The 25,963-nt window shown below is 44.8% G+C and overlaps 1 protein-coding gene across 1 annotated transcript in view; it reads right to left on the bottom strand.

Annotated features, from left to right (window-relative positions):
- Positions 1 to 5,048: 5,048 nt before the first annotated feature.
- The window catches only part of LOC147669070 (NACHT, LRR and PYD domains-containing protein 1 homolog), a 210,103-nt gene continuing 189,188 nt past the window's right edge, over positions 5,049 to 25,963 (bottom strand). The window contains exon 5 of the mRNA XM_086948248.1: positions 5,049 to 6,219. Coding sequence (XP_086804374.1) covers positions 5,862 to 6,219 — 358 coding nt within the window. The 3' untranslated portion in view covers positions 5,049 to 5,861. The remainder of the gene's footprint in view (positions 6,220 to 25,963) is intronic.

Raw genomic sequence — 25,963 nt, 5'->3', positions numbered from 1 at the left:
AAAAGTGTGTAAAAAACAATACATAAAAAAATAGTTGTCTAACCATTAGGCGAGTTGGATGGTGGTGTGTGTGCCTGCTAGAAGCGTGCACTGATGGCTGGTGGTGTGTATGCCTGGTGGAAGCATGCACTGACAAACGGTGGTGTGTGTGCCTGGTGGAAGCATTCAATTATAGCTGGTGTTGTGTATGCCTGGTGAAAGCGTGCACTGACGGCTGGTGGTGTGTGTCTGATGGAAGCGTGCACAGACAGCTAGTAGTGTGTGTGCATAATGGAAACATGCACTGACTGGTGATGATAGCTGATGGTGTGTGTGTCTAGAGGAAGTGTGCACTAATGGCTAGTGGGGGGTGTGCCTGGTGGAAAAGTGCACTGATGGCTGGTGATGTTTGTGTGCCTGTTGGAATCATGCACTGATGGCTGGTGGGATGTATGCCTGGTGGAAGCGTGCACTGACGGTTGGTGGTGTGTGCCTGGTGAAAGTTTGCACTGATGGCTGGTGGTGTGTGTGTATGTTGGAAGCATAAACTAGTGGCTGTTGGTGTGTATGCCTGGGGTGGAACCAACGGCCGGAGGTGTGTGCCTGGTGAAAGTGTACACTGACAGCTGGTGGTGTGTATGCCTGGCGAAAGTGACTGGTCATGATGGCTGGTGGTGTGTGTGTCTAGAGCAAGCGTGCGCTAATGGCTAGTGGTGTGTGTTCCTGGTGGAAGTGAGCACTGACAGATGGTGGTGTATGCCTGGTGAAAGTGTGCACTGACGGCTGGTAATGTGTGTGCCAAAGAGAAAGTTTGAAAGTCTGCAACGAAAACAAGTTAATGCATTAAATGGAAAAATAGTTGACAGCAGTTTGCACCGCTAGAGCATTGCATGGCGCGGGAGAGGCTTCTTTGAAGTATGATGGGGGTGGCGTGGGGGAGCTGGGGAGCAGCTTCCTTTGGAGTCTGATGCCGAGGCTCAGACAAATGGTGTGGGATGTGGCTGACAATGGTGTGGGTGTGAGATGTGCGATGTGCACGCGCCTAGCTCACATGAACTGTATGCGATCCGCAGCTGGGTAGACTTTTCGGACCGTTTACTAGAATCTCGCCTATTATCCCTACGGGATATATTAGGCGAGACCTAAAAATGATGTTACAGGGGAGTGGCCAATATTTAACACTGGCTTAATGTTAGCCTCCTACACATCATTACATTACAAGCATGGTTTGATCTATACAGAATGGTTTGGCGTAGTACACCCTGAAACACATAGAAAATATTTGACAATGTGTTTTTGGAGTAAAGTGTGCAATGATTTTTTTGTATTGTAGATGTTATTTAATTTTTTAGGGTGTTAAGTACATTTGTGTATGCCCGCTGTAGTTAAGGTGAGACGTGGAACAAAGGAGAACTTGATTTTTTGTGCCCATTTTAAAAACAAGAGCCCAGGAACTGGGGGGCACGAGCACAATCTAGCCGCGAAATGGGTGTCGCCAAAAGCAGGTCTGTGTGTGATCAGTGACAAAGTGCATGTATGACGAGATTAAGTGACTTTCACCATTAGCTGAAAGAGCACTTTCTGTTATAAGGCAGACCTACAGACATCCGCGATGTTTGGTTAATGTGGGGGCAGGAGGGGTTGCGTTTTTTGATGTAGTAAAATAAAGACTGCCTAGAGGAGCAGTTTCAACTTTATGGACTGATATTCTGGGACAGACTCTGAAGCAGCTGTTGATAGCTCCAGAGGCATTTGTGTCGTAAGCATTCTGGGCTGTTTTCGTGCACATCTGCTACGTCTGATCCCCGGCGAAGCTCCCAGCATCCTCAAGTGCATTTCCCTTCCACGCGCCCGCCGTCTCGGGAAAAGTGCGAACTATTATAATAGAGAAAAGGCAAAAAACAACACATTGGGGAGTGTTTTAAATGAACATTAAACAATGGCAGAAATCGATATCTGCAGATGTAAAGTCATTATTGCACTGGGAACCTTAGGCGATTTCAGCTGTTACGTAGGAATTTACTGCCGTCCTTATGAAACCTGCCGTTATTAACCGCTCAGTTGCTGCGCAAAAGTGAAGCAAAATTCTGGCCGGCATTCTTTGCTGTTCTACTGTTCTACTGCCAAGATTTCTACATTGGAAGATGTAGGTGCAGTTTTCTTGTGTGAATAAAATGAGTTTCCATTCATTGCCTCCATTAAATGTTATAAAAGCCTAAACTTTTTTTCGTATTTATTACTGGACTGATTGGAAGCATTGCAAACCTGTGGTGGTGGGTTTCCACACTAAATGGGTATTTTACCAGAAAAGATTCTGTGAGACGACTTAAGCGGGTGCAAAAAAGTTGTTATGTTCACTGTGACCCGGAGTAAAAAAATCTTTTTAAACCAAAACATTCTTCGTGATATTCATTCTATTGTTAGTGAATTCAGACATGTTTAGTAACATTTGCACATTGATACAGGTGAATTTGTTTAACGAAAACACTCCAATCAGTCTTTTCCCCAAAAGAAAACCTACATCTAATGTGGCTGTACATTGATAAGTTGGTGGCTACAGGTGGCTAGAGGCTCCTCAGTGCTGCCGCAGATGTCAGGAGCTTCTCAAGTGTGCTGGGAGCAGTTACGCAAGACAACAAATTGTAGCATCCCCCTTCCAACGTTAAGTAGGGGGCAAAGCAGAACCTGTGCTTATCGAAGGAACAGAAAAGAGGTTGTCTGCCTAGTGCACCTCTTACCGAAATGGTCCATAAGTTCAAGGCAGAATACAGCATTCAGCTTTCACCTCCCTGCGATCTCGCTGGTTGCAGAAGCATGGAGCGCCTCCAGTTGGTTGTGGAATCCTGCAGTTGTAGTCAAAGTGTGGTTAGAAGAATACTGAGTAAAGTAAATGTGCACTTTAATGAAACACCCACGCACACCAGTTTACACCACACCACTATAACCGGAGCTCAACTGCAAAGATTATAGAAGGCATGTTAACACTCCCGCCGGCACTGCACTTAATATTCAACAAGGGCAGGTATGGCAGTCTGACACATGGTGGGGCTGTCGGTCTAATTTAGAAATCGGTATAACAGCAGTTGTATATTACTTAATATATACATTGAAAAGGCCTAATATCTGTCGCCCAAGCCATTCTTAGTGTTGGGCGGCTTGAATGAGCAAACTGTCACACTTGTAAGGATGAAAAACAACTTTGGAAGCAGCCCAACTAACCGGTTGGATCACAAGCATTGTGGGCCGTGAAACGAAAATCGGCCGCAAAATGAAAAAAAAAAGAAAACAAGCTCTCGGCATTTCGTGGTGTGGGAGCGGCTTCCTTTGAAGTCTGATGGGGGGAGCGGGGAGCGACTTCCTTTGAAGTCTGATGCTGAGGCTCAGATAACAAATGGTGTGGGAAGTGGCTGGCGACGTGCACGCGTCTGTCTCACATGAACTGTAAGTGATCCGCAGCTAGATAGACTTTTCCGACCGCTTACTATAATCTTGACAAACATGCATTGCTAAAGCAATGCTTTAGGTCGAGACCTAAAAAGGGGAATTCCCAAAATGCATTTTGCCCATTTGATTTTGCATAGAAAAACTAGACACAGCTACTTCCAAAACATATGAACGGAATCACACCAAATTTGGCAGAAAGCTGGATCTTGGTCCAGAAAGCAAGCTTTTTGTGATTTGGTGTAAATACGTTCAGTAGGTTTAGAGAATCTGCGGAGCTCACAGATCTCAAAATGAGATCTAATTGGCTGACACCACACCAAGAAAGATGTGGCTGCAACCCTCTTAGGACTCAGAAACTCAGTCCCCTGTCCAAGTTTACAGTAAACAAAAGAAAGCTATAGGTCCCCAGGCCTGGTGGGAGGGTCCAGAGAGACACCCCTCATGAAGCCAAAACAGACATGGAGGATATGGGATCTGATAAAAGAAATGGCAGTCTCCCGCCATTCATTTAAAAAGGAAATGGGATGGGGCCATGGCCTGAAGGGATGGCAACATTTTGTTTTTTGGGGAAACTGGTACAAGGCCTCATCCCCAAACCTGGGTTGTTGAGCCCCGGGGACTTCATCCACTGGTGCCATTACTAAAATAGAGGGGTGGGGACATGTGGCCCCCTCCTGACCCACTGTTGGGCCCCAGGGGTCAGTTGAATGTTAGTGAGGGAGCCTCAGGCCCCCCTACCTGAGTTGTGCACTGGCTCCAGGGACACCATCCCCAGAAATGTTGTGCACTATGGTGCAGTTCCTGCCCAGGGGGAGAAGTGAAAAATGCTTCTCTGGTCTGGGCGGAAGCAAAAGAATGGGTTGGCTCCTAGTATGGTGCTGCCTAAGGAGCCGGCTGGAACATCGGGTATTGCGGTTCCCCCACGGACCCCATTCCGGGGCATCCACAGAAAAGTTAAACAAGGTTGGGTCCCATGAGAGGATCCGCCAAAGGTTGTGGGGGTAATGGGGTTTCCCAATGGCCCCTAACAAGAATTTTGTGGGGTGCCCCGGTTGGCCCCGAAGCACCCCAGTTAATTAAAAATAGGAAGGAAAAATTGCCTGCTGCTGCACATGGGGCCACTAGCAAATGCCAGTGGAATCGTGGGGGCCCTGGGGCTCCCCTCTCAACCCCAAACAAAAAAAAGTGGGTGTCCTGAGTGGGCACTGGGACACCCAAACATACTTTTTTTTTAAAACTATAAATATTATTATTAAATGCTCTGACATGGAGAGCTCCATAATGCCCTGTGAGAGCTTTTTATTTAAATTTTAAGCAGGAGCAAGGACACCATCAAGCATTTTTTTAAATGCTGTTGAGGGCTGCAGGAAGTGCAGCAGCCCCCAGCAACATTTAAAAAATAAGGAACAGTAAGTCTTCTCAATCATTAAATCCAGAACTCCAGGAGAGCTTATCATATGTTTAAAGGACACTTAGCTGGAGCTCTATTCCTTTCAGCTGGAGTGCATGGCCCTCCTGTGATTATATAAATGATTGCATTTTGAGGGCTTAAAAATGTTAAAAGAAAGACTCTGAGACTTTTTTTAAATAAAACTTTATTAAACATTGTTTAAGATAATCACCTTTATTAAACATTGCACTGTATGACTTAATGAAACATTTATTTGTTTATAATTATTGTTGATATTTTTACAAACATGATAGATCTGCTTTATATATATCTATATGCTCTACCCTTGATAAAGCTAATAGGCCTACTTTTTATATTTTGGTGTTGTGCCCTTTTGACAAGTCAGTAATTCTGCCTCACTTAAAATAAAACCTTTTGTCGTGACTAGTGTAATATACAACATACTACTATTTCAAACACTGTGACTAAGGTAATTGAAGTAATCAAGATAGAGGCACTTCAACATTAAAGTATACATGTATACATAGAAATACATCACACTAAAACAAAATTAAATAATTATTTGTATTCCAGAAATTCCTTACAGTGAAGTCGCATCCTGTGTGAAAGTCAGGTTTCCTTGTTAATGATCTGCCAGCATTGTTAGATTGCATGTCCAAATAGACATATTATGATCTTATAATAATTAATTGAATTGCAACATAACAATAGAAAAATAAATTAAATAGAAAAAAGAAATCTAAAAAGAATGAAGCCCCAGTGGGCATACTGATATATAGAAGGTTCTTATAATCACACAACGAACACACCATAATTTCATACAACAGCAGTAGCTCTAAATCATCTATCATGTAATTGTGGTAATAGCTATAAACCCTATCCACTTATATCAAAGTCATTACTCTTTGGGAGTTGCATCCCCAATTAAAGAAAATGTATATACTTATTGTAATTTGTTCAGAGTAATTATGCCCAAAGGGTTACACATAAACACTCATATTCAAATGAGATGAAATCCCCTTGCTTGTTAGAATCTCAGTCCGACTTTTTTTTTTATCTCACTTTGTTTTATTTGTTTGAGTAATTCTGAGATGTTCTCTTTTAATATCTCAATTCTTTCTGTTTTCGCTGCATCTTTCGCATGACTTAGCTCATCATCATCATCATCCTTTAAATCTGTCATCACTCTGTCGAATAGTTGAACAAGCCAATCGGTATTATATTGCTTCCATCCATTAGACAGCAGACGCTGTACTTTCTCTTCTGCATAAAGCAGCACTTCTTCATCATCTGCGATCCTTATCACAATCTTCAGGTTTGGTCGATCCTGTTTTAGTTCCTTTACATTTCTTATTCCAGAAACCCCAAAAAGGTTCATACATAAGCTGCAAAAACAAACACGTAAAACATCTTTGTAAGTAAATGATAAGCTAGTTGTCTGCCTTATACTGTGTTCTATGTTTACGTATGCAAAAACCGGACACAGGCAATATATATATGAACACATACGTGTTTGGTGACAGTGATTGTAGGTCTGATTAAAGGTAGGTGTATAGGTTTGTCACACTGATTAAGCACTTAACCCCTACAGTGCCTAGCACCTGCTGCTTCATGGTGAGGAGTTAGTCAACCCCTAGTCAAAGTGTACTCTATTGTCATAATCCCATCACCAAGTTGAATGCTGAATGTGCAAAATGCTTTCTATGAAAATGTCATGCAAGCCAAATACTGGACATTTTTTTAAATTGGTCTGGGACTTCGCTGTCTCGGAATGATCCCAGAAGCTACTTGTCCTGCTACATTTGTCATAGGGAAGTCATGGACTTAGGCCCACATGCATCAAGCATTCTTGGAGTCGCAAACGGTGCGATTCCTTAAAATCGTCCGTTTGCGATTCCAAAAATGCTTTTTGAGATGCATCATGCTTTTTTAGAAAACGCAACTTTTTTGCGATTTCTAAAATTGCGATAGCATTTCAGAAATCGCAATTTTGCGATTTCTAAAATGCTATGCATCATTTGATTTCAAATTGCGAAATTTGAAATTGCAAGTGCAAATTACCACGAAGTTGAACCTCGTGGTAATTTGCGAAATTGTTTAAAAATGCACAAAAATGCATTTTTTAAACTGTTAAATTACAGACACACATGTCCTTAGGACATCTGTGTATGTAACTTATAGGTAAAAGTGCATTTCATGGGTGCATGGGGGGGTCATTTGGACCCCCCTCTCCACCCTTGAAATGCTTTGTTGAATTGCGATTTCAAATTGCGAATTCGCAATTCCCATTCATTCCTATGGGCATTTCAGCCCATAGGAATGAATGGGAATTGCGAATTCGCAATTTGAAAATCGCATTTTTTATGCGATTCGGTAAAAATAGAGATTTTTACCGAATTGCATTAAAAATGCAAAAATATTCATGCATAGGCTTTTGCGATTTCTAATTTGCGAATCGCTATTTTTCGCAAATTAGAAATCTCAAAAGCCCATATTGATGCATGTGGGCCTCAGTGCTTGATTTGAGCCATTGTTTGCCAGTGCTACGCCCTGACACTTATGACAGCCTACCACATGGTGGCTCTGTTTGCCTAATTTTCACGTTAACACAACAACAAAGTGTTTAATAATTTAATATATATTAAAAATCAAAAATCACCTCCCACCCCAAGACCATTCTTTTAGCTTTGGTGGCCTGGAATAGTCAATTGTAACATTTGTAGGAGTGCAATGATTAGTAGATGTGTGGGTACTGGAATTGTCAGTGCTGGCAGGGGCAATGGGTGGTGTAAACTGCGATGGTATTCTGAGAAGGGCCCTGGCACTTACTTTTTACACATTAAGCACTGGTTGAGTAAAACAAATAACTTGACAGATGTACTCCAGACCTAGCATAAAGGCAGAGCTCAGGCACAGAAATTACATTCAATGATTTTGACTAATAAGGTTTACTCCAACTGTCATTATATGATTCATACTGGAATCCTTGTGTCCATTCTGGCAAATATTTTGCTGCAGCCAGGAAAAGTATTGTGAGCACATCATATGCCTAGGAGCAGCTTAGGCCATTAGTAGTGAAAGTGCAGCTGTCCCCAGTAAAAGTACAACATTTGTCAATAGCTCCACAAACCTACTTTTAATGAATTGACAAATAGGTTTTACCTGAACTTTGGGTGAAATATCATTTATGAACTGAGAAATATGATTTGGGTGACATATTAATAGTGTATGTTCCTTCACTTTGCTTGCAACAGTGTATACTGTCAGCAAGGAATTCAGCAAAAGCCTCACCTGCGAGTCTGTTACATTTGAGTTCTAAAACCTTTTAGATGGGCCTAATTTGTGAGTCAGTCTACAACTCTTTATTCCACCATATTTCCTCAAAATATCCCAATCATGCTATGAATTACTTTTCTATGGACGATAAGGCTACACCGAGGCTGGCAAATTATGAATGTTTTTAATATACAGCTGTAGGAAGGTGGCTATCTGACTATGGTTACCCCAGATTTTTTGCCTTGTGTTTAGCTGGTTTTCGACTTAGTTGGCCTGGTTCCCTGCTAATCAGGGCCCCAGGCTATCTGCTCTCTCTGTAAAATGGATTCCATGTACCCTAGGTGCATAACCAGATTTGCTTGGGTCACCTTATCAGCCCCTGTACAGACCACTATAGGTGCCCAGGGCATAGGTGCATCCAAGGCCTACCAGGGGCTGCAGAATATCTTTTGCCACCCCTGGCTGGCTATCTAAAATTGACACAACTGGCTGATCACTCAGCTGGGGCAAGGTGGTGTAATCATCCCTTGCTTAGATATAGTCTACCTATATCTAAACCTATCTGGACACATATATACCTATCAGTCACTCCTATGGCAGGCCTTAACAATCCTGGAGGCAGAGTGCTTGGTTTTATGTGAGATGGTGCTCTAGCATGAGCTGAGCCTGTCTGCAGCTGTCTGGACCAATTCCCTAAGCTGTTCCGGGATAATGCCATACCATATACTCTTAAGTGCCTTATAATCCTCCCGGTTATATGGTAACTTTGGTTTGGCTTTATCAAAACATGTCGTGTAAGGTGTCATACGATTTGGAATACTACCCCCTCGCCAGTCCTGGCGACGGGGGTAGCATTCCACCCCTCTAGAGGGAGACGACATGTTACGTTGCAAAGACACGGTTGATTTTAAAAAGAGCCTCAGAGCCACAAAATGGATGCTTCTGCCACAGACACGAGTCTGACCTCCTGCAGCTGACCGAAACTCAGCCGAGAAGGCCTGGACAAAGGATTTCCTGTCACAGGGAGGTGTCACACCACCCCAGACAGGAGATAGTGGATTGTAGCAGGGAGGTTTGAAAGAAACCAGCTGCCTGGGGAGCACAAGGCTGCCCCTTGCATAATCCGGCCAAACCGGTTCTGGGGCACACCAGCCCCAGTCCCAGCACGGCCTGGATCAAAGGAAAGGGGTGTATCCACCCCCTTCCTGGGTCCCACCCATAGGAGGGGACCTAGCAGGTAATCCAGCCCCCTAGATTGGTATAAGAATGGGAGAAGTGCCAACGCACTCAGATTATCCTGATGAAACATTTGAAACAAAACTCTGGACCCTTCGACATCCTACTCAACGTAGAAGACTGAAGAATCTCCCTTGTGGTCAAGGATTGACCACCCTGTGCAAACAGGCACCATCCAGCACCTCGACGTCTGCTTTGCTGCAGTTCCTGCCAGAACTCGAGCAACAGAGATTGACGAGATCAAGCTTGCCTGCCTTCTTACAGCCCGATCCACAGTCCCTGCAGAGCTGAGACCCGTGGAGGCGACCGGAAGCGTGGGGCATGCCATCTTGAAAAGACCACGAGACGCTGACTGTGCAGCCCACAAGTGACCCTTGAAGCTGTACACTGGGGTTTGAGAAGCCCCAACCCTGAGCCACTCTTGAACCGAAGCTCACCCCTCTACACTTGACGAGTGCTGCGTGGGGCCCTTCTGCTTTCTTTGGCTCAGCGCATTGGCCTGGTCACTTGCCAGCTGGCTTGTGGCCCCTGTGCCGACGAAAACCTACAACCGACTTGCTATTCTGGTTGCTCCAGACTTGCACCAGCTCCTCTGAAAAGGAGCCCCCGCTCTGACCCTCCTGGTCCGAGTGAGAAGCAATCTTCCGGTCCTGCGTGGATTGCTCTTGCCAAGTGTTGTTTGCTCCAATCTTGAAGCCGACTGTGCCGACGGTGAGAGCCTGCGTGGGACAGATCGTGACCTGCTCCTGGACATCGCAGATGCCCCAGAGCCCACGTGACAGCGGAGAGAAGCTCCTCGACAACCACCTGATTGCGCCCGACATTGCCTGGTTCCGTCCTGGTTCCACCCTGGTCACTGCTGAGTGACCCAAATTCTGTCCCCTCTGCTTTCAGGTACTTTACGTCTCTGATCCACCCTTGGATCACACCGGACACTTCTCCTTCACATCGCCTGCAGCATCTTCAGCTTCAAGCACCAAGAACCTGCGTGACAAAACCCGACGCCACTTCGACCCTATGCACCCGCTTCCTGTGGGTGAGGTAACATTGCAACGCCGGTGTTCCCAGACTGGTACATACCTCTAGGGTCTGTGTCTAAAGTTTGGTCCTTCTAGGTTCAGCGGAAGTATTCTTAAACTCTATTTGTGTAACTTTTACGCACCATTGACATTGCATTGGTGCAAGCCGCGCTTTAAGCGCTGTACCCGAATCTTGTGGGCTTTTCCCGACTTCAGCATTGCTAGTTCAGACTGCTCCCAGCGATTCCCTAGGCCCTAGGCCTAACCACTGTTCAATTGGTATCTCTTATACCACTTTTTTAATATATGGTTTGAGTGGCCACCCGCCCTCATCCATAATTGTGCAACTTTGTATGTTATACTGTGCTTTTGATTTAACGCTTGTGCCCCTTTGCTCATAAAGAGTACTGGGGATTATTTTAGAAATAAATACATATATTTTTATAATATATACTTGTGTGGTGTCCTTTCATTTGATATTACAGGACTGTGATTGGTAAAATAGCTCGCTTAACACGACCTCTTGAGTTAAGTCTTTAAGGCTGCTTAGTCAATGCTACCCTTAAGATAGCGTGTCTAATAAGGTTGACTTACAACCAGACACCATAAGGGATTGTTTGGACTGATACAGGGTGGTTCCAGAATTGGAAACATCATATATCAGGCCAACTTCTCACAACAGCTTATACCAAGTGGACTGTTAATTCATTCCTATTAATTCCTTTTACCTGTATTCATTTAGACTCCTTGCCTGGTAGTGAGAAGAGCTGGTACCAGGCCCTCTTTGTTTTTTGGCAATTTGCTTCTTGAAGGTGAGATTTGGATCCAGAGTAAATCCAAGTGACTAAGCATTCAATTAAATTTCGGATTTGAAGCAATCAAAGTACATGCGCTTGAGCCAGGTTTGTACTTTATCTTGTCTATTGTTCTTGGCCTATAACAGGAATTTTATCTTGATTGGGTCGAACTTCAAATAGTTGCTGGACATCCAGGTCTGGATGATGTGCAAGGAATATTTTAGGTATTGGGTGTCTGAGGCACAGGAGAATTTTTAAGCAGAGTTATAAATCATCACATATTAGGGAATCTTGATGCTGTTATCTGTGAGTAGATCATCATGTGACTCCATGTAGACATTGAAGACGACAGGAGAAAGTATAGAATCCTTTTGCACTCCACAGATTAAAAGGATATTTTGGAACCTGGAGGTTCTCAAGTAAACAAGCTGGTGCTGATTGGAAAGTGGAAAGATAGGAGGATAGCAAATGTAGGACATTGAAGGTAAATCCCATATGACACTTCAGGGTGAGTATGGTGGTGGTATAGTAGACTGTGCCAAAGGCAGTTGAGAGGTCTGGCAATATCAGACAGCAGGGGATTATCTTCCTCTGTGGTCAGAAGGGCATCATCTGCAATGTGTAAGGTAGCAGCTGCTGTGCTTCAGTGTGATCGGAAGCAGATTGATAGTTGTGCAGGAGATAGTTAGTATTAATGTAATCTTGGAGTTGAACATAGATTGCTTTTTCAATGATCTTGCAGATGAATGATAGGTGAGTGAAGGGCTGGTAGTTGGCATGGTCATGAGGGTCTTGTTTATGTTTCTGTAGCAGTGATAGGATCTGGCCTGTCTTGATAGATTCTGGGAAGGTGCCTTGAGTGAGGGTGGCATTGACAATGGTGATTAGGGGTGAGAGGGAATCCCCAGAGAGAGCTTTGGAGAAGGATGAGGGTAAGACATTATCTTCAAACAAAGTGTTCTATGGGAAGGAGTAGGTGTCAGAGATGAAGCAGGCTTGATCTTGCTGATGTCCTGTTGGATCTTCTGTATTTTTTCACTGAAAAGGAGCTTGATGGCCTTAAACTATCTATAGATTTAGGAATAGTTTTGTCCGGTAGAGGACTGATGCAGTGCTTGATTGTCTCAAAAAATATTCTGCTCATGTTGAGGGCTACATTGATGATGTTGGTATACTGCTTTGCGTTAGATGGTGTACTGATATGTCATCTTATTGCTTGGTGGGGACTTCAGTATTGTAAGCTATTGAAGATTTCTGTTTTTCTTTCATTTTCTTTTCTGTCTGCAGATGCATCACATATTGTCAGCAAGGTCTTCAGACTACTGTGATGCTCAAGGCTCTGGCTTTAATCTTTTTACATTTTAATTGGGGCATTGATGTTCATATAGTTTTCCAAAATTGTCTGTAAATTGTTCAAAAGGGTGTTGTTGTAAATTGACAGCAATGGGTTAGCATTTAGCTGAAGCAATCCTGTATTTAGAAGTTATCTTATCCGCTTTGTGAAAGCCATTTTGTATTTCTGGCAGCCATTTTGTTTGCCATGTGCTCGCAATGTGCTCTGTCCTCCCTCAGTGTTTTTAAAAAAAATCTTTTTATTGACAGGATAATTTCAAAACAGTCATGACATGTTAGCATATTTGTAAATTACTCTTTGCGTACGCACATATAATCGTCATGTCATTCAGGATGGAACCATTTTCATTTTTTGGCATTCAGAAACGTTCCCAACACAATACCCCCCTCCCCTCCCACCCTTGGCACGTACATATTTCACATTGTGATCACTCATGGTTCCTAGCCCCTTCTATATATGCACATTACTTATTGTGGACCTGCTGTAACCTTACAAGGACTATACATAATACCTTCCATGTATTGTATTCATCTCGTGCACCCAGAGGTATTTATAATGTTTGTGTCTTGGTTGGGCCAAGTCCAATAAAGGCCACTTTATTCCATATAAAAACTATCAGACCTGTTGTCCAAGATCTATAGCATGGTCAGACTCTACATCTTCACCTGTCTCAAATGACCCCAGCAACATGTTCCAATCCAGTGATATGGGGGTTTTCCTGAGTCCCCTGCGCTCCTCGCGCTGCAATGTCGTGCTTTCAGCCTTTCCCCAGCATATCACCTCCGCCCTCCATGTCTCAGGATCTGGTGGCCTAGGCGATTTCCACTTCATGGTTATGGTGCGTTTCGCGAGAATCAGGGCTAGGTCAGTGAAGCGTGTGCCTACGCTCTTTTTTCGTTCTGTAGGGCCCAGCCCTAGTATGGTGTACTCCGGTGTGGTGTATGGTTTGGCGAGGACTAGTCTGGCCAAGTCCTCTTGTACTGTAGTCCAGAAGTACCCTAATTTTGGGCACGTCCATAACATGTGTACTAGACGTAAATCCTCCACACTGCATCGGGGACATGCATCAGTCGTGTTGGGGAACATTGTGTGTAGGCGGTGGGGTGTCAGGTATGCCCTATATAGGATCATTAGCTGTATGAATTTGAATTTCAGGTTTCTCAACACCTTCTTAGGGTATTTGAGAATCCGATCCCACTCCTTGTCCCTGACTGGCCTTCCAATATCATGTTCCCATTTGTCTGGTAAAGGTTGCAATGAGGTAGCCCTGCCCTCTCTTATACTGTGTGTTATCCATCTAGTCAAGTGGCTTCCTGATCCCATCAGGTACTGCATTATGAGTAGTGGGTTCGTGGGTGGTTCTACCCCCTCCGGTGACCATACCTGAGTGACATAGCGTTTTACCCCTGCGTGCAGTGGGAATAATCTTCCCGACGTGTGGTGTGCATTTCGGAAGTCTTCGAATGCCATAATCCTGCCATCTACAAACAGATCCCCAATCTGTGTTATACCCGAATCGTGCCACTCCGTAAGCAGTGGGTTCGATAGTGTTCCCAATCCTACTGGACGTCCTAATAGCGGTATCGTGGGGGCATAAGAGGACGTGCTGGACATGTATCTCACCACCCTTTTCCAGTAATCAATCGCTAGTCGGAGCAGGGGGGGGGGCGACGATCTCGGGACTTCTGCTTTCGGTAGCAGCAGGGTGTGTACACTACCCTTGTTCCACTCCATCTCCGACATGCCAATTTCGTGCAGGTTGCGCCCCGCCAGCCAATAAGCCAACCATTGCAGTTGGCAGGCGAAGTTATATGCCCGGAGATTCGGAACTCCCATGCCACCTGCCTCTGTGGGGAGCTGCCATTTATTTAAGCTAATACGTCGCCTCCCAGAGCCCCAATTCAGCTCTGTCAGCAGTGTGTTAAGTGTTTTGAACATGGATGCAGGGACCAACAGTGGCAAGCTTGTGAAGTAGTATAAAAGGCGGGGTAGAACCACCATCTTAGTAATGGTCACCCTGCCCGCCACCGAAAGCGGCAGCGCAGTCCAAAATTGCACTTGTGACTTCAGCGCCGTTAGTGCCCTCCCCAGATTGCCATCTAATAGCTTCCTTGCCTCTCTATATATCTGTATTCCGAGGTAGCGGAAGGTGGTCTCCGCCACTTGGAAAGTGTGTGGCGCAAAGGGCAGATGGGCTTCCGCTCCAGTGGCCGAGAAGAAAAACCCGTACGACTTGGGTTCACTGATAGTGAGTCCCGATAGTGTGCGGAAGCTGTCAAATATGGCAGGGACACTGTCCTCCCTCAGTGTTAACTGCTCTTGAAATCTGCCTAGTGACAAACTATACTTAGCATCTTCTACTTTCGCACATGCCCAGAAGGGCCTAGCTAGTAGAATGCACCTGCTTCTCTAGTATAACTGTCAGGCTATTTTTGCTGCTGTATGGAGAAGTAACTCTCCTCCCACTTTGTTGAGCAAGTAGATCTTGTATGCCCAACTTAGTCATTTTGCATGCTTACATAAGCCAGGACTGTCCCTTGCATTTATGCTTACTATGTAACCCTAAGTATATATAAAGCCCCAGTTTTCTGTACTCCTCAGACTGCCTCATTCAGTTGCTAAGGCTTCTGTGTGACGTAGTCCCACTCATTTGAGGTTAATAAAAATGCTCTTTTATATTTCAGCTTCTGTGTCAATTTCTTCTTTGTTGGCTTAAAAGGACTTAGTATCAGTGAGAACCCTGAGAAGGATTATTGATTTCTTCATTGTTTGCATCGGATATGCAGTTGATAGGATGAGAGGTGAGTTCAAGCATTAGGTTGTCCAATTGTCCACTGAGAAGTCTCTGAAGATTTGGTCTACTCTTTTGGGTTGCCCTTAGTTTTTTGGTAGGATGCTTAGCAGGGAGATAGGGATAGTGAAGAGGTAGATCCATTCTAGGGTCATGGGTGGATTTCACTGATTGCTGGTTATGTAGAGGAGAAAAGGTAAAGGATGTAGCCTTTGGAGTGGGTTGATTATGTGACATGCTGTACCAAGTTAATGTGCCGATGTGGTTGAGCAGGTTGTCTCTTTTTTGAGCTTGTGTTGTCTAGGTTGTTGAATGCACCCAAGAGGGAAGTGAGGCCATGGACAAGGTGGCAAGGAGTTTCAAGAATTCATCAATGCAGTCCATATTCTGTAGATGAAATGGAAAGTGGTGGTCTGAGTTGCGGTGAGTGAGAAATGGCATGTCAGCAGCTCCATGGAGTTGAGTGCTACTTACTTTAAAAGGTCGCAGGACCCGCTGGACTTATGAAGGACAGTGATGCCTCCTCCTTTATTGTCTGCAGTCTGTGGAAAGAAGTATGTCTAGGGTTTATGACGTTGTTGGGGTGAGACTTGTTTCTGTGATGAAGTGTGTGTTAAGCCTGGTATAAGTGATGAGGTGCATGGAGTACACTGGTGTGTCTGGTTAATGTAGTATTGCAGAGCAAGTGTTAATGAACAGGAGTTGAAATGTGTGATTTGCAGTTTGATGGTATGTGGCATGTGACTGGGTCTGTGTGTTATGTAAATCCTATATGAATATCTGGGTTCTCTAGGTCTGAATGTGATCGTGTGATTGGCAGTATGGGATGCAGGGTGAGGCACATGATTATATCTTACCTTGTGAGTTTCAGTGGAAAACGGGATCTGGCCCAAGGACCTTCCTGGCCCAAACAGACAATACCCTTATATGTAACAGCCCTTTGTTGGGGACATACGTGCAATTGGACACCCTGAAGAGTTAATTGAAATAGGGAGAAGGCAGGAAGTAATGTTACTTACTATACAGATTGCTGATTGAAAATTAAGTTCTCTTGTCTGTTGTCTTTTAAGAAAGCAGATATTACTGTTTATGTGCATATTGAGCTTTAGGCTTTGGATTGCAGGGGGTATGGACAGAGCTGTATAATGACCCATAAAATAAGTTTAGTAGGAAGTTTGCTTTCGTGGTGCAGTTTCCCTGTATGTACTAAAACTACATAACAGCAAGCAACAACTATGACACATTACCTCCGGCAAACTGCTGAGGCTGGATGTAAAATCAATAAAACATTTGACAAATCAGTCTTACTGCAAGTTATACTTCCTTTTTAATTGCTACATTAGAAGCATAATCGACAGAGGCAGAGCGTTGTTTCCACCATTGGAGTTTACCTCCCTATTTATCAAGGGTTATAAATGAGAATAACTTTGTATATTTTAAGTTTGTTTCCTGGTTCATTCCACATAGTGCCTTTAATGTATTCTTTGTTAAATTACTTTTTCTTCTAACGTATTCATTCAGATTTCCTACTGTTAGCAATATAGTTCATTGTGTGTAGAAGACATGCTAACTCCCAATACTACTGTACCATTAATCTGCCCTCAGCTACTGGTTAAAAGTCAGCTCCTGGTTATTCAATTCCATCTACAGAGAGCTTCAGTCGTTTGTTATAAGTAGGGTGTTAAATATGTCATGCTTATCAAACTGAGTGCTTTAAACAGTGAAAGCAATCAACAAATTAGGGTAACAATGAAATATGTTTTAAGGTATACTCTAAAATACATAAACAAATCACCAATCTACTATTAGGTGACCACACATTCTCGATTGCTTTACAAACAAATAGATAGCACATCCTCACATGCAGAGATTACCTATGGATATGCATGTATCACAATTCACTTGACAGGGGAATGGGTGAGTGGGTTGATGAGTGGCAGCCTGATTTTGACTCACTTTCACACCACAGGAGTCAGCAATTATTATACTCACCCTCATATGTGCAAGTTTCAACCAGATCTAGGAAGCAGGGGCAGAGGAGGAGTCCGTTAGACAAGGGTGTTGTTCAGCAGGTGCTCACAGTTGAAAAGGATCTGTCCTTTGATGACTTTGCCTGTGTTTTTAGGTGATACGAATTAGGTTGTCTTATTGTTTCATGTCAGCAAGACACAGTTGTTCCAGTCCTAGGCTTCCATTTAACAAATGAGTGCATTCTGTGAGTCGTATTCCTCATCTGCTTCCAAAATAACCAATCTTCATAAATGAAAGGAACAGCATGCTGGTATTCTGTCAGCAAGAAGCAGTCCAGTACCCCTGAGACCTGGCGGGCAAAAGCCACAACACTGCATATCTGGCACAGTATCTGCATGCTTGGCTCTTTCCTCCTGCAACAAGAAGGGCAGGGTGCGTTGCCTATCCTGGGCACACTACTACTAATAGCAGAATGTGCCTGGAACAATACGCCTACTTGTGGTTTACTATTTTACAAAAACACTGTGTTCTTGGTGCCTTTACTTCTGGCAAAGCACTAAGGGGTATATTTATAAGTTCTGGCGCATCTCTGCAAATCAGCAGGGATGCGCCAGAACTGATGTGTCACGCAATTCCCTCCTTGCGCCACCACAGATGCACCGCATTTACAATGCGGCGCAACATGGTGCAAGGAAGAGCAAATGCGTGACGCATCTTGTGGCGTATGGGCGGCGCATTGTTGGAGTCGCGTCGCAAGCGCGACGCAACTCCTCCAATACACAGGGGCCACCTATACATAACATGGTGCGTCACTCCTTACGCCTGCTTGAAGCAGGCGTAAGGATTTGACGCAGCAGTGTCGTAAAACTGACTCCGTGAAATCTTGTAGATTTCACTGCGTCAGTTTTACGGGGCTTTCCTACGAGGGAACGCCCACCCTGCGACAGAACGCCCACATGAAACCTGAAGCAGGTTTCATGTGGTGCAGGGCTTTACAAACGTGACGCATCGTGTCGCAACATGGCGCATTGTTTACACCGCCGCTGCGCCACAAAAGTGACGCAACAGCAGCGTAAAAGTGTCGCAAGGGGCTCTTAAATCTGCCCCCTAGAATGCTCATTAATTCTGATATAAATAAATGTTTCAGAATGGGGAATATTGTAAACCAAGAGCAGGAAAACTTTTCTCTTGCTGTGGCATTATTGGTCTTTTGTGTGCAGACTGAAGGGGGACTGGATAGCCTTTAATGAGAAGAGTTCCTCCACCTCCAACAGACATATTCCTTTTGTTTATATTCCAGTGGCAATAGCAGAGCGAGAAAGACTCTGCTGTGAGACTGAATCAATTTTCTTCGTGTGCAGAAGTATTTCAAGAGGGGACACTCTCATCTCAAAAGACTGAAACAATTTTTCATTTCAAATATTTTCACTGATGAATGAGGGGTGGAGGTTGAGAAATAACACGTTTTCTTAGAGGTGGATAGTGCGAATTCGCTTTCAGACACTGAAGTTCCTGTGGTCTATCATTAATAATTACCATCATCAGTTGTGAAAAGTCATTAAAATCTTGCTATTACCCGATCAGAACTCAACTGACAGCTAGTAGTTATTTTTTTCGGTGACGTAACTGCATAAAGAGGGGTTCACTGAAGAATGTGCACTCTATAAATGTCAATATCCTACCACCCCATGTTTAAAACCTATTATGAAAATGCACTTCTGGAGACCACTACTCTCTCAGACTTTTCTTCTGGCAGGCTTTGGCATATCTGGTACAGTCGTTCTTTAATCAGCAATCGGACTATTCTCTAGTTCTAATAGCTTTAGAAAGATAATGTTGATGAGCAACTCCCCTACTCCGATAACTGTTCTAGAATCACTGCCTGCCAGACTTGGCAGAGTAAATTTTATTTCAAGACCAGAGGCTCCTATTATACATTCTATTCTTGCTTCAATTTGAATAGCAGCAGTCAAGATTTAGAAGCTACAATTCCCATAAGGCATGGGACTACCAGCCAATGGGAAGAAACAACGCAGTAACAATAACAACCAATAGGCACACAATACTCAGCTTGACTGCCAACAGCCCTCTTTTCTTGCTGCTGGCAGTCAAGATAAGTATTGGAACCACGTGGCGTAGAACCGGAGGGTGTCCCTGCAGTGAGGGCTCGCGTACGTGTTCCATCGCCCCAAGCAGGGAAGCCCATCACAGTGGTGATTGGTCTGCCCTGCGTTTTAGCTGGAAGGGGGTTGTGTTGGACTTGGCCCTTTTTGGCAGGTTCACCCCTGAACTTTTTACCTTGAGCTCTGACATGATGGTAGCAATGTTCCCTCTAATTATTTTTCTCTGTGTGCGGCAGAGTACGGTCTGTGTGCGCTGCAGCCAAGGCTATGTGCGCCAAGAACCTAACCGCGTGTGTAGACCAAGACTTTGAGTGGGATAAAAATACTCGGTGATCTTTCAAAGGAGCGTAACCGTTGTAGTTAAGGGTGTGGCTTAAAAGCAATTACACTAAAAATATGTGCATCGCATAGTGTGCCACCCTACTGATATTTTGCTTCTTCTGTCATTGCATACAGATATATAATACAAGTAACATTACACCTACACCAAGCCAAGACTATTGGCTTTGTCAATGGTTGTTTTTACATCAAATTGTATATAATATTGAAAATGCTTCCGCTCTTGTGGTTGGGGTTGTGGCTAATGCTCGAGCTTTCGATTTAGGAGATGGGTTTTTAGTCTCGGGTCAGCCTAACATCCTGTGATTCTGGGCAAATTAATTAATCTCCCCATGCATACAAAAAAACATATAATAATAAATCATGCAAAGCGCTCCAATACTTTTGGGTGGAGTTTGCACTATCTAAAAACTTGCTGTATTTCTTTTCGGTAGAAACCGTAATAGATGGAGAAAGAATTAGGAAAATAGAGGGAAAGAGAAAGGAAGGGCAGAAAGGAAGAATGAAATATAGGAAATATGAAAAGAAGGAAAAATCTGCGACAAGAAGGACAGGTCAATAAAAGTATGGATACAAAGGTGAAAGGTTTGAGAGATGGAAGAGTAAAGTTATATTTGCATGGGTGGGTGCACGTAAGAATGGATTGAAGGATGAATGTTTGGATAGATGGATGGAAACCTGGAGGGAAGGGTGAAAGTCTGGATGATTGATAAAAGTTGGGTGAAATGATGGATGAAATGGTAAAGGAAGGATGGATGAATTAGATGAAAGACAGACGGATGGGAGCATGAATAGACAGGTGAAAGGGACGCTGGATGAAAGGCTTAAAGGGTGGAGAGATTAATAGATAGGAGGGATGAAAGACCTCTTCTAGGGAGGACAGACCTTACTAGCTTCACTCTCCTGATGGTATTTGAGGTACCGATTGAATTGGCGGGGGTATTTCAGTTTGCTTTTAGCCAACCCCTGTGTTCACAATACGTCTTCGACAACAGCTAAAGGCTGTCTATAGGCGAGACCTAGAAAGGCTTGGCTAGGGAAAGGTTTTAAGTTAATGGCCCCTAAGTCCAAGGGCATGAGGGGCCCAGCCATCTCTCTTTTACTCCCAGCTGACGGTTTTGGGAGTAAATCATTTAAATGTAAGGGGGTATTGGTTCTAATCTTGTGGAATGATTACTTTTGGCTTTTTCTTATGAATCATATGGCAATAAAAGCACTAACTTATTATTTATGTCTTTTGAACTTTTAAACAAAACAACCGAGGGGATGAAGGAAAGGCAATGTCTTTCGGATGCACACCACATGGAGCTTTTAGAGAAATGCGTAGCTGACAATTTACGCAGCTCTCTGATTCTTCTACATGCGCCGCTGTAACATGGGCCCACATGCATCAAGCATTTTTGTAGTCGCAAACGGTGCGATTACTTAAAATCGACCGTTTGCGAATGCAAAAGTGCTTTTTGGGATGCATGAAGCAATTTTAGAATTCGTAACATTGTTGCGAGTTCTAAAATTGCGGGTGCTTTTAAGAAGTCGCAGATGTGCGACTTCTTAAAAGCAATGCATCATTACTTTGACAAGTGGAAATTCGCAATTAGGGTTCCAAATTTACCGAGTGGTTGAACCACTCGGTAAATTTGGAAAAAGTGTTTAAAATGCTTAAAATGTTTTTTTTTCAACATTCATGTTTCACACACACATGTCCTTAGGACATGTGTGTGTGAAACATGATGCGAAAAATACATTTCAGAGGTGCATGGGGGGGTCCTTTGGACCCCCCCCTGCACCCATGAAATTTTCTAAGTGCCACTCGCAATTCCCATTGACTCCTATGGGCCTTTTGGCCCATAGGAATCAATGGGAATTGCGAAAATTAACTTAAGAATTCGGTATTCATTTGGGATTCGGTAAAAATTGCGATTTTTACCGAATCACAAATGAATACCGAAAATAATGATGCATAGCATTTTGCACTTCTTAATTTGCGATTCCTTATTTTTCGCAAATTAGGAAGTGCAAAATGTCACAATGATGCATGTGGGCCATGGTGTTTACTCCTACGTGTCTTACTGGAACCATTTGACAAACCTTCATTTCACACATTACCCTCCGCTTCCTCATCTTGAATGTAGGTGCTATAACTCTATCTGGCTCTGTGAATTGAATGACGTTAATTCACTTAGGAGTTTGATGAAGTGAGCATATAGTGCTTTTTGAAGACATTCGTTTTGAGCTTTTTCTGCATTCAGTATGGGTCATCTGGATTTACATGCAGGCCTGCCAAGTATCACCCATCAGGCATTAGACTAACGCATTTCAGTGTGGTGGTCCGCATCACCGCACTTTAATGCAAAGTCAAGCATAAGTATAGGGCCTGTTGGCTCTCAAATCCTAAAGCTGGCTGCTAATCATGCACTAATAATTTGGATTGAAACTAAAGCTGGAGTGGAGTGTGCCATGCGCGCTGCTCCATGAGCGCTGCTCCTGGCAGGCTTGGGGGCTGGTTGAGCTGCTTTGCAGGTCTAGCTGGTACAGTGTAACAATACGATTTGAGTGGCGCCGAATTAAATGATGGCTGACATCACATCCGGAGAGAACGGAGGTGCGAGCAAGTGGCTGCAGTTCTGGGGAATGAGTTGTGGGAGGCTGCAGCCAGTGGCACCTCGGTAAATTTTACATGAAAAATTACCCAACCCAGCGAGCTCAGCGGCCCAGAGCACACCGTTGTGCAGTTGCTGCTGAGCCCGAGAGTCTTAATCGCGCCCGGCGTTTCTGAAGTAAGTAAAGCGAGTTAGTCGCTGCAGTGAGCTAGCTCTCACTCTGCTACTTCGAATAATAAAAATGGGCTTTTGTAAATTATAAAATCACTTAACACGCGCTCGTCAGCTACCTCTAATGCAGCTGAAGTTCCGCAGTCAGTCTGCGCCTTTTCAGCAACTAACGAGTTGCTCAACAGATTTACTAGTACCAGTACTTTACCAGTAATAATCTTGCTTTGGGCTGCTGAGATCATGACTGAGATTGTGATGCTGGTCCAGCAAATTACTTTTAACAGTGACACAGCTGCGTTACAGTCAGCAGAGCCTGGTAAAGCTCTGTGACAGCCTGCTTGTGTGATCTGTGCCACTGGCTGCGTAGGTGTAGGCGCGCCGACCGGGGCTAGCTTTGACCTATGTGGGTTCGCTGGGGGATTTAAAGAACTGACAGTTTTCTTTTTTATGTTTGTCTATTCCTGGAGTGTATGAAACATGCTGCAGTCGTTAAGTGTGTGACACAAAAAATGAAGACTGCCAGAGAATTGTATATTTTAGTATTCAGCCTCTCACAACTGAGCTCGCTGTTCGGTGGTAATGTACCCACCTGCTTTTGAGCATTTACTGGCCTTGGTGAAGGGACACTAGCCTCAAGACAATTCTAAATAGAGTGCAGCTGGGTGCTGATTGTGGGCCATTGTGATAATATTCCTGTTAATTGCAGCGCATGACGGGCACTGTGATTAACAGGAATACTTTCACCAATGCCTCTGGCAACCAGTAAATTGCCATTTTTCGCCGCTCGCGTTTTAAAAGCGGGCGGCTGCGAGAAAGTGTGCGCGCTTCAGAGGGGACACTGCGCGCTCGGTGCCTTAAAGGTGTGCGGGCGCCCAGCCGCGCGGGTTAGAGGAAACCCTGGATGGTAGTGATTAGTGGCCTTTAGCACTGTGGCCCACTGTAAAGTGCGTGCGCTCTCTGAGTGCATGTGGTGAGATTGGACTGCCCTCCCATAGGAATGCATGGGGGAAATGTGTGTCCATGGTAATTTCTGATATGAGAGGAGTGCAGGGGGAGTTTAGTATGTGTGAACTCTTGAGATTAAATGCTGCGCAATGGTGTGTGCAGATTTATTGTGACTAGTGGAGAAGTGCCACTTTTAGAAGTTGGCATTTCTGTGTGCTCTGAGATGTGAATTGCATGTCTGTCTTGTGATTGACAGGACCTGGCTGGTGTGCTTGGCTCCAGGAGCCAGGATGGGTCTGCCCGGTGGTTAATAGGGAGGTCTGCATGTAGATGGGAGGGAAGAGTTGCGCCTGGGACCTGAATAGGACTGTGCCTTCCATCCACAATGCTGGCTCCACCCCCTGTGGTGTGTCTGATGTCCCTGGCCTGTCCTGTGAATTGAGAAGGGAGCTGAGCAAAACAAACTGCTCCTTAACCAGTTGTATCTGGTTCTCCCCTTGCCTGCACCTTTGAGACAAAGGATTTGGTGGTATAAGAAGGGGCTGTGACCCCATGAAAAATGTTCTTGTTCTGGACTTGAATCTACCAGGGGCATGCTGCTGCTGGGGCTCAGGGGAAGGCTTGCCTCCCTGGACCCTGCCCTGCCCCTGGATGCCTGGAGAACTTCTAGGGACCCTTCTGCTTTACTTGAATTATTCCCAGGACCTTCAGGACTCTTTAAGCAGCCTTTCCAGCGCCCTGGGAGCGCTGTGTCCTGTGTCCTCTGAATTTCCCCAGGAAGAGGAGCTGGGGCTGCGCAGTGCCGCACTGCTGAAAGAGAGAGAGGGAATCCCTAGATCAGGGATTCCCCTGTGACGCCTGCAACGCGGTTGCCCACCCCGCTTATTTGTGGTTGCATTGAGCATTACGTCATCGTGTTAATTTTTTTAATTGATGTGGGTGCCCATCCCGCTTATTTGAGTTCTAGCGGGTGCCCACCCCGCATGCTAACTTTATCTTTATTCTCGAGGGAGCCTACCCTACCCCTCTTACTGCCGAAGAAGAAATCTCCACCGCTGCCCGCTGCAAAACTGGAAGTCAGGCGAACCTGGTGGTGATGAGGGCAGGGCCTGCTCAAGGTGCGGAAGAGCAGTGCTGCCGGAGGACCCAGGCGGGAGCCCACCACATGCTGGGACCTGCTGAGGGGGAGCCGGGAGCCTCACAGGCGCCACGTGCAAGCCCCAGGTCCCAGGAGGGGGCCTGGGTGAAGGAGCGTGCAGAGATGCTCCCCGTCTCGCCGAGAGGCGAGAGGACACCTGAGTCCTGCCCCCAGAGCCGGTGAGCGAGGGCTCGAGGGGGGCAGGGTGGTGCCGGTCGAGGCACAGACCCTGAGCGATCCCGCTAGCGAGCGGGCCGCTCCACCGTTGTGGCCATAATTGTTTAAAGGATCCAGAGGGGCCTGTGACCCTTATTTCAGTGCCCCAGTGTGGGGCTGCTCTTCACAGCGGCACCGCAGTTGCGGGACGCTGCAACGCTTGGGGGGCATGACTATTTCAGGATCCTGTGGCTCCCACCTGGGGCAAAGGTATTTGGAAGGTCCAGTGGGGGCCAGAAGTGCCTGTGTTCTTTCCTTCATTATTGGCCTCATTATTCCAGAGCCTCCGTGGCTCCAACAGAGTGCATATTTGTTTTCAGAGCCAGATGACGCCCACATGTGTATTATTTATTTACATAGCCCTGTGTGGCTCCAGCATGTGCATACGTTGTTTTCAGAGCCTAGATGGGTTATATTTATTTTAAAGGCAGTGTTCTTTCCCCGCAGGTCATTGGGGGGCATGTTTTCAGAGCCCAGATGGCTCCAACGTTAGGCACAGTTATTTCAAGGGCCTGTGAGAGCCCCTGCCCACATCTTGATATTTACAGCTGCGCAGCAATTAGTGCCAGCTGCATCATTTAGGCTGCATATTATGGTTCTCAGCTGCCCAGCAAGTAGTGGGCAGCTGCTACATTTAGGTTTGCGCAGATTGCGCACCCCTGACTTTCGCTGCCTAGGCAGCAGCCTGACTTTGTGGACATAGGGCAACTGAGCCCCTTTCTGAGATGGCCAGTTGGCCTGAGGGCTGGTAGATTTATAGGGCGCCAGGCCCTAATGTGATTTATGTGCTGAATGCGATTTTGTTGCTAGGAAATGTACTGTTTTACGCATCGTGTTTTATACCTCTAAATATGGTTCATGATTATGAGGTTGATTGGCATATTATGATTTATGCTAGTGAGATTATGTTCTCTGTGATTTACGCTCCTAATGTGAGTTATACTTAGGAGGTTAGGGTCTAAGGTATTTAGACTTGTGGGATACTGTGCATAATGTCGTTTATGGCACAGGCTGATGCTAAGTACAGTGATTACCAGTGTTTACTGGTTGTACGTTTATGATCTAGTTTACTTCTACTTTGTGAACATATTTCGTCACCCCTTGTCAATGGAGTATTCACAAGAGAGGCCTAAGGAGATTTATAGACCAGCGG

The sequence above is a fragment of the Lissotriton vulgaris genome, unplaced genomic scaffold (genome assembly GCF_964263255.1).
Source record: "Lissotriton vulgaris unplaced genomic scaffold, aLisVul1.2 SCAFFOLD_1708, whole genome shotgun sequence".
NCBI classification, from domain to species: domain Eukaryota; kingdom Metazoa; phylum Chordata; class Amphibia; order Caudata; family Salamandridae; genus Lissotriton; species Lissotriton vulgaris.
Note: the sequence above shows the minus strand (reverse complement) of the source record. Positions and strands in the feature narration are given on the sequence as shown.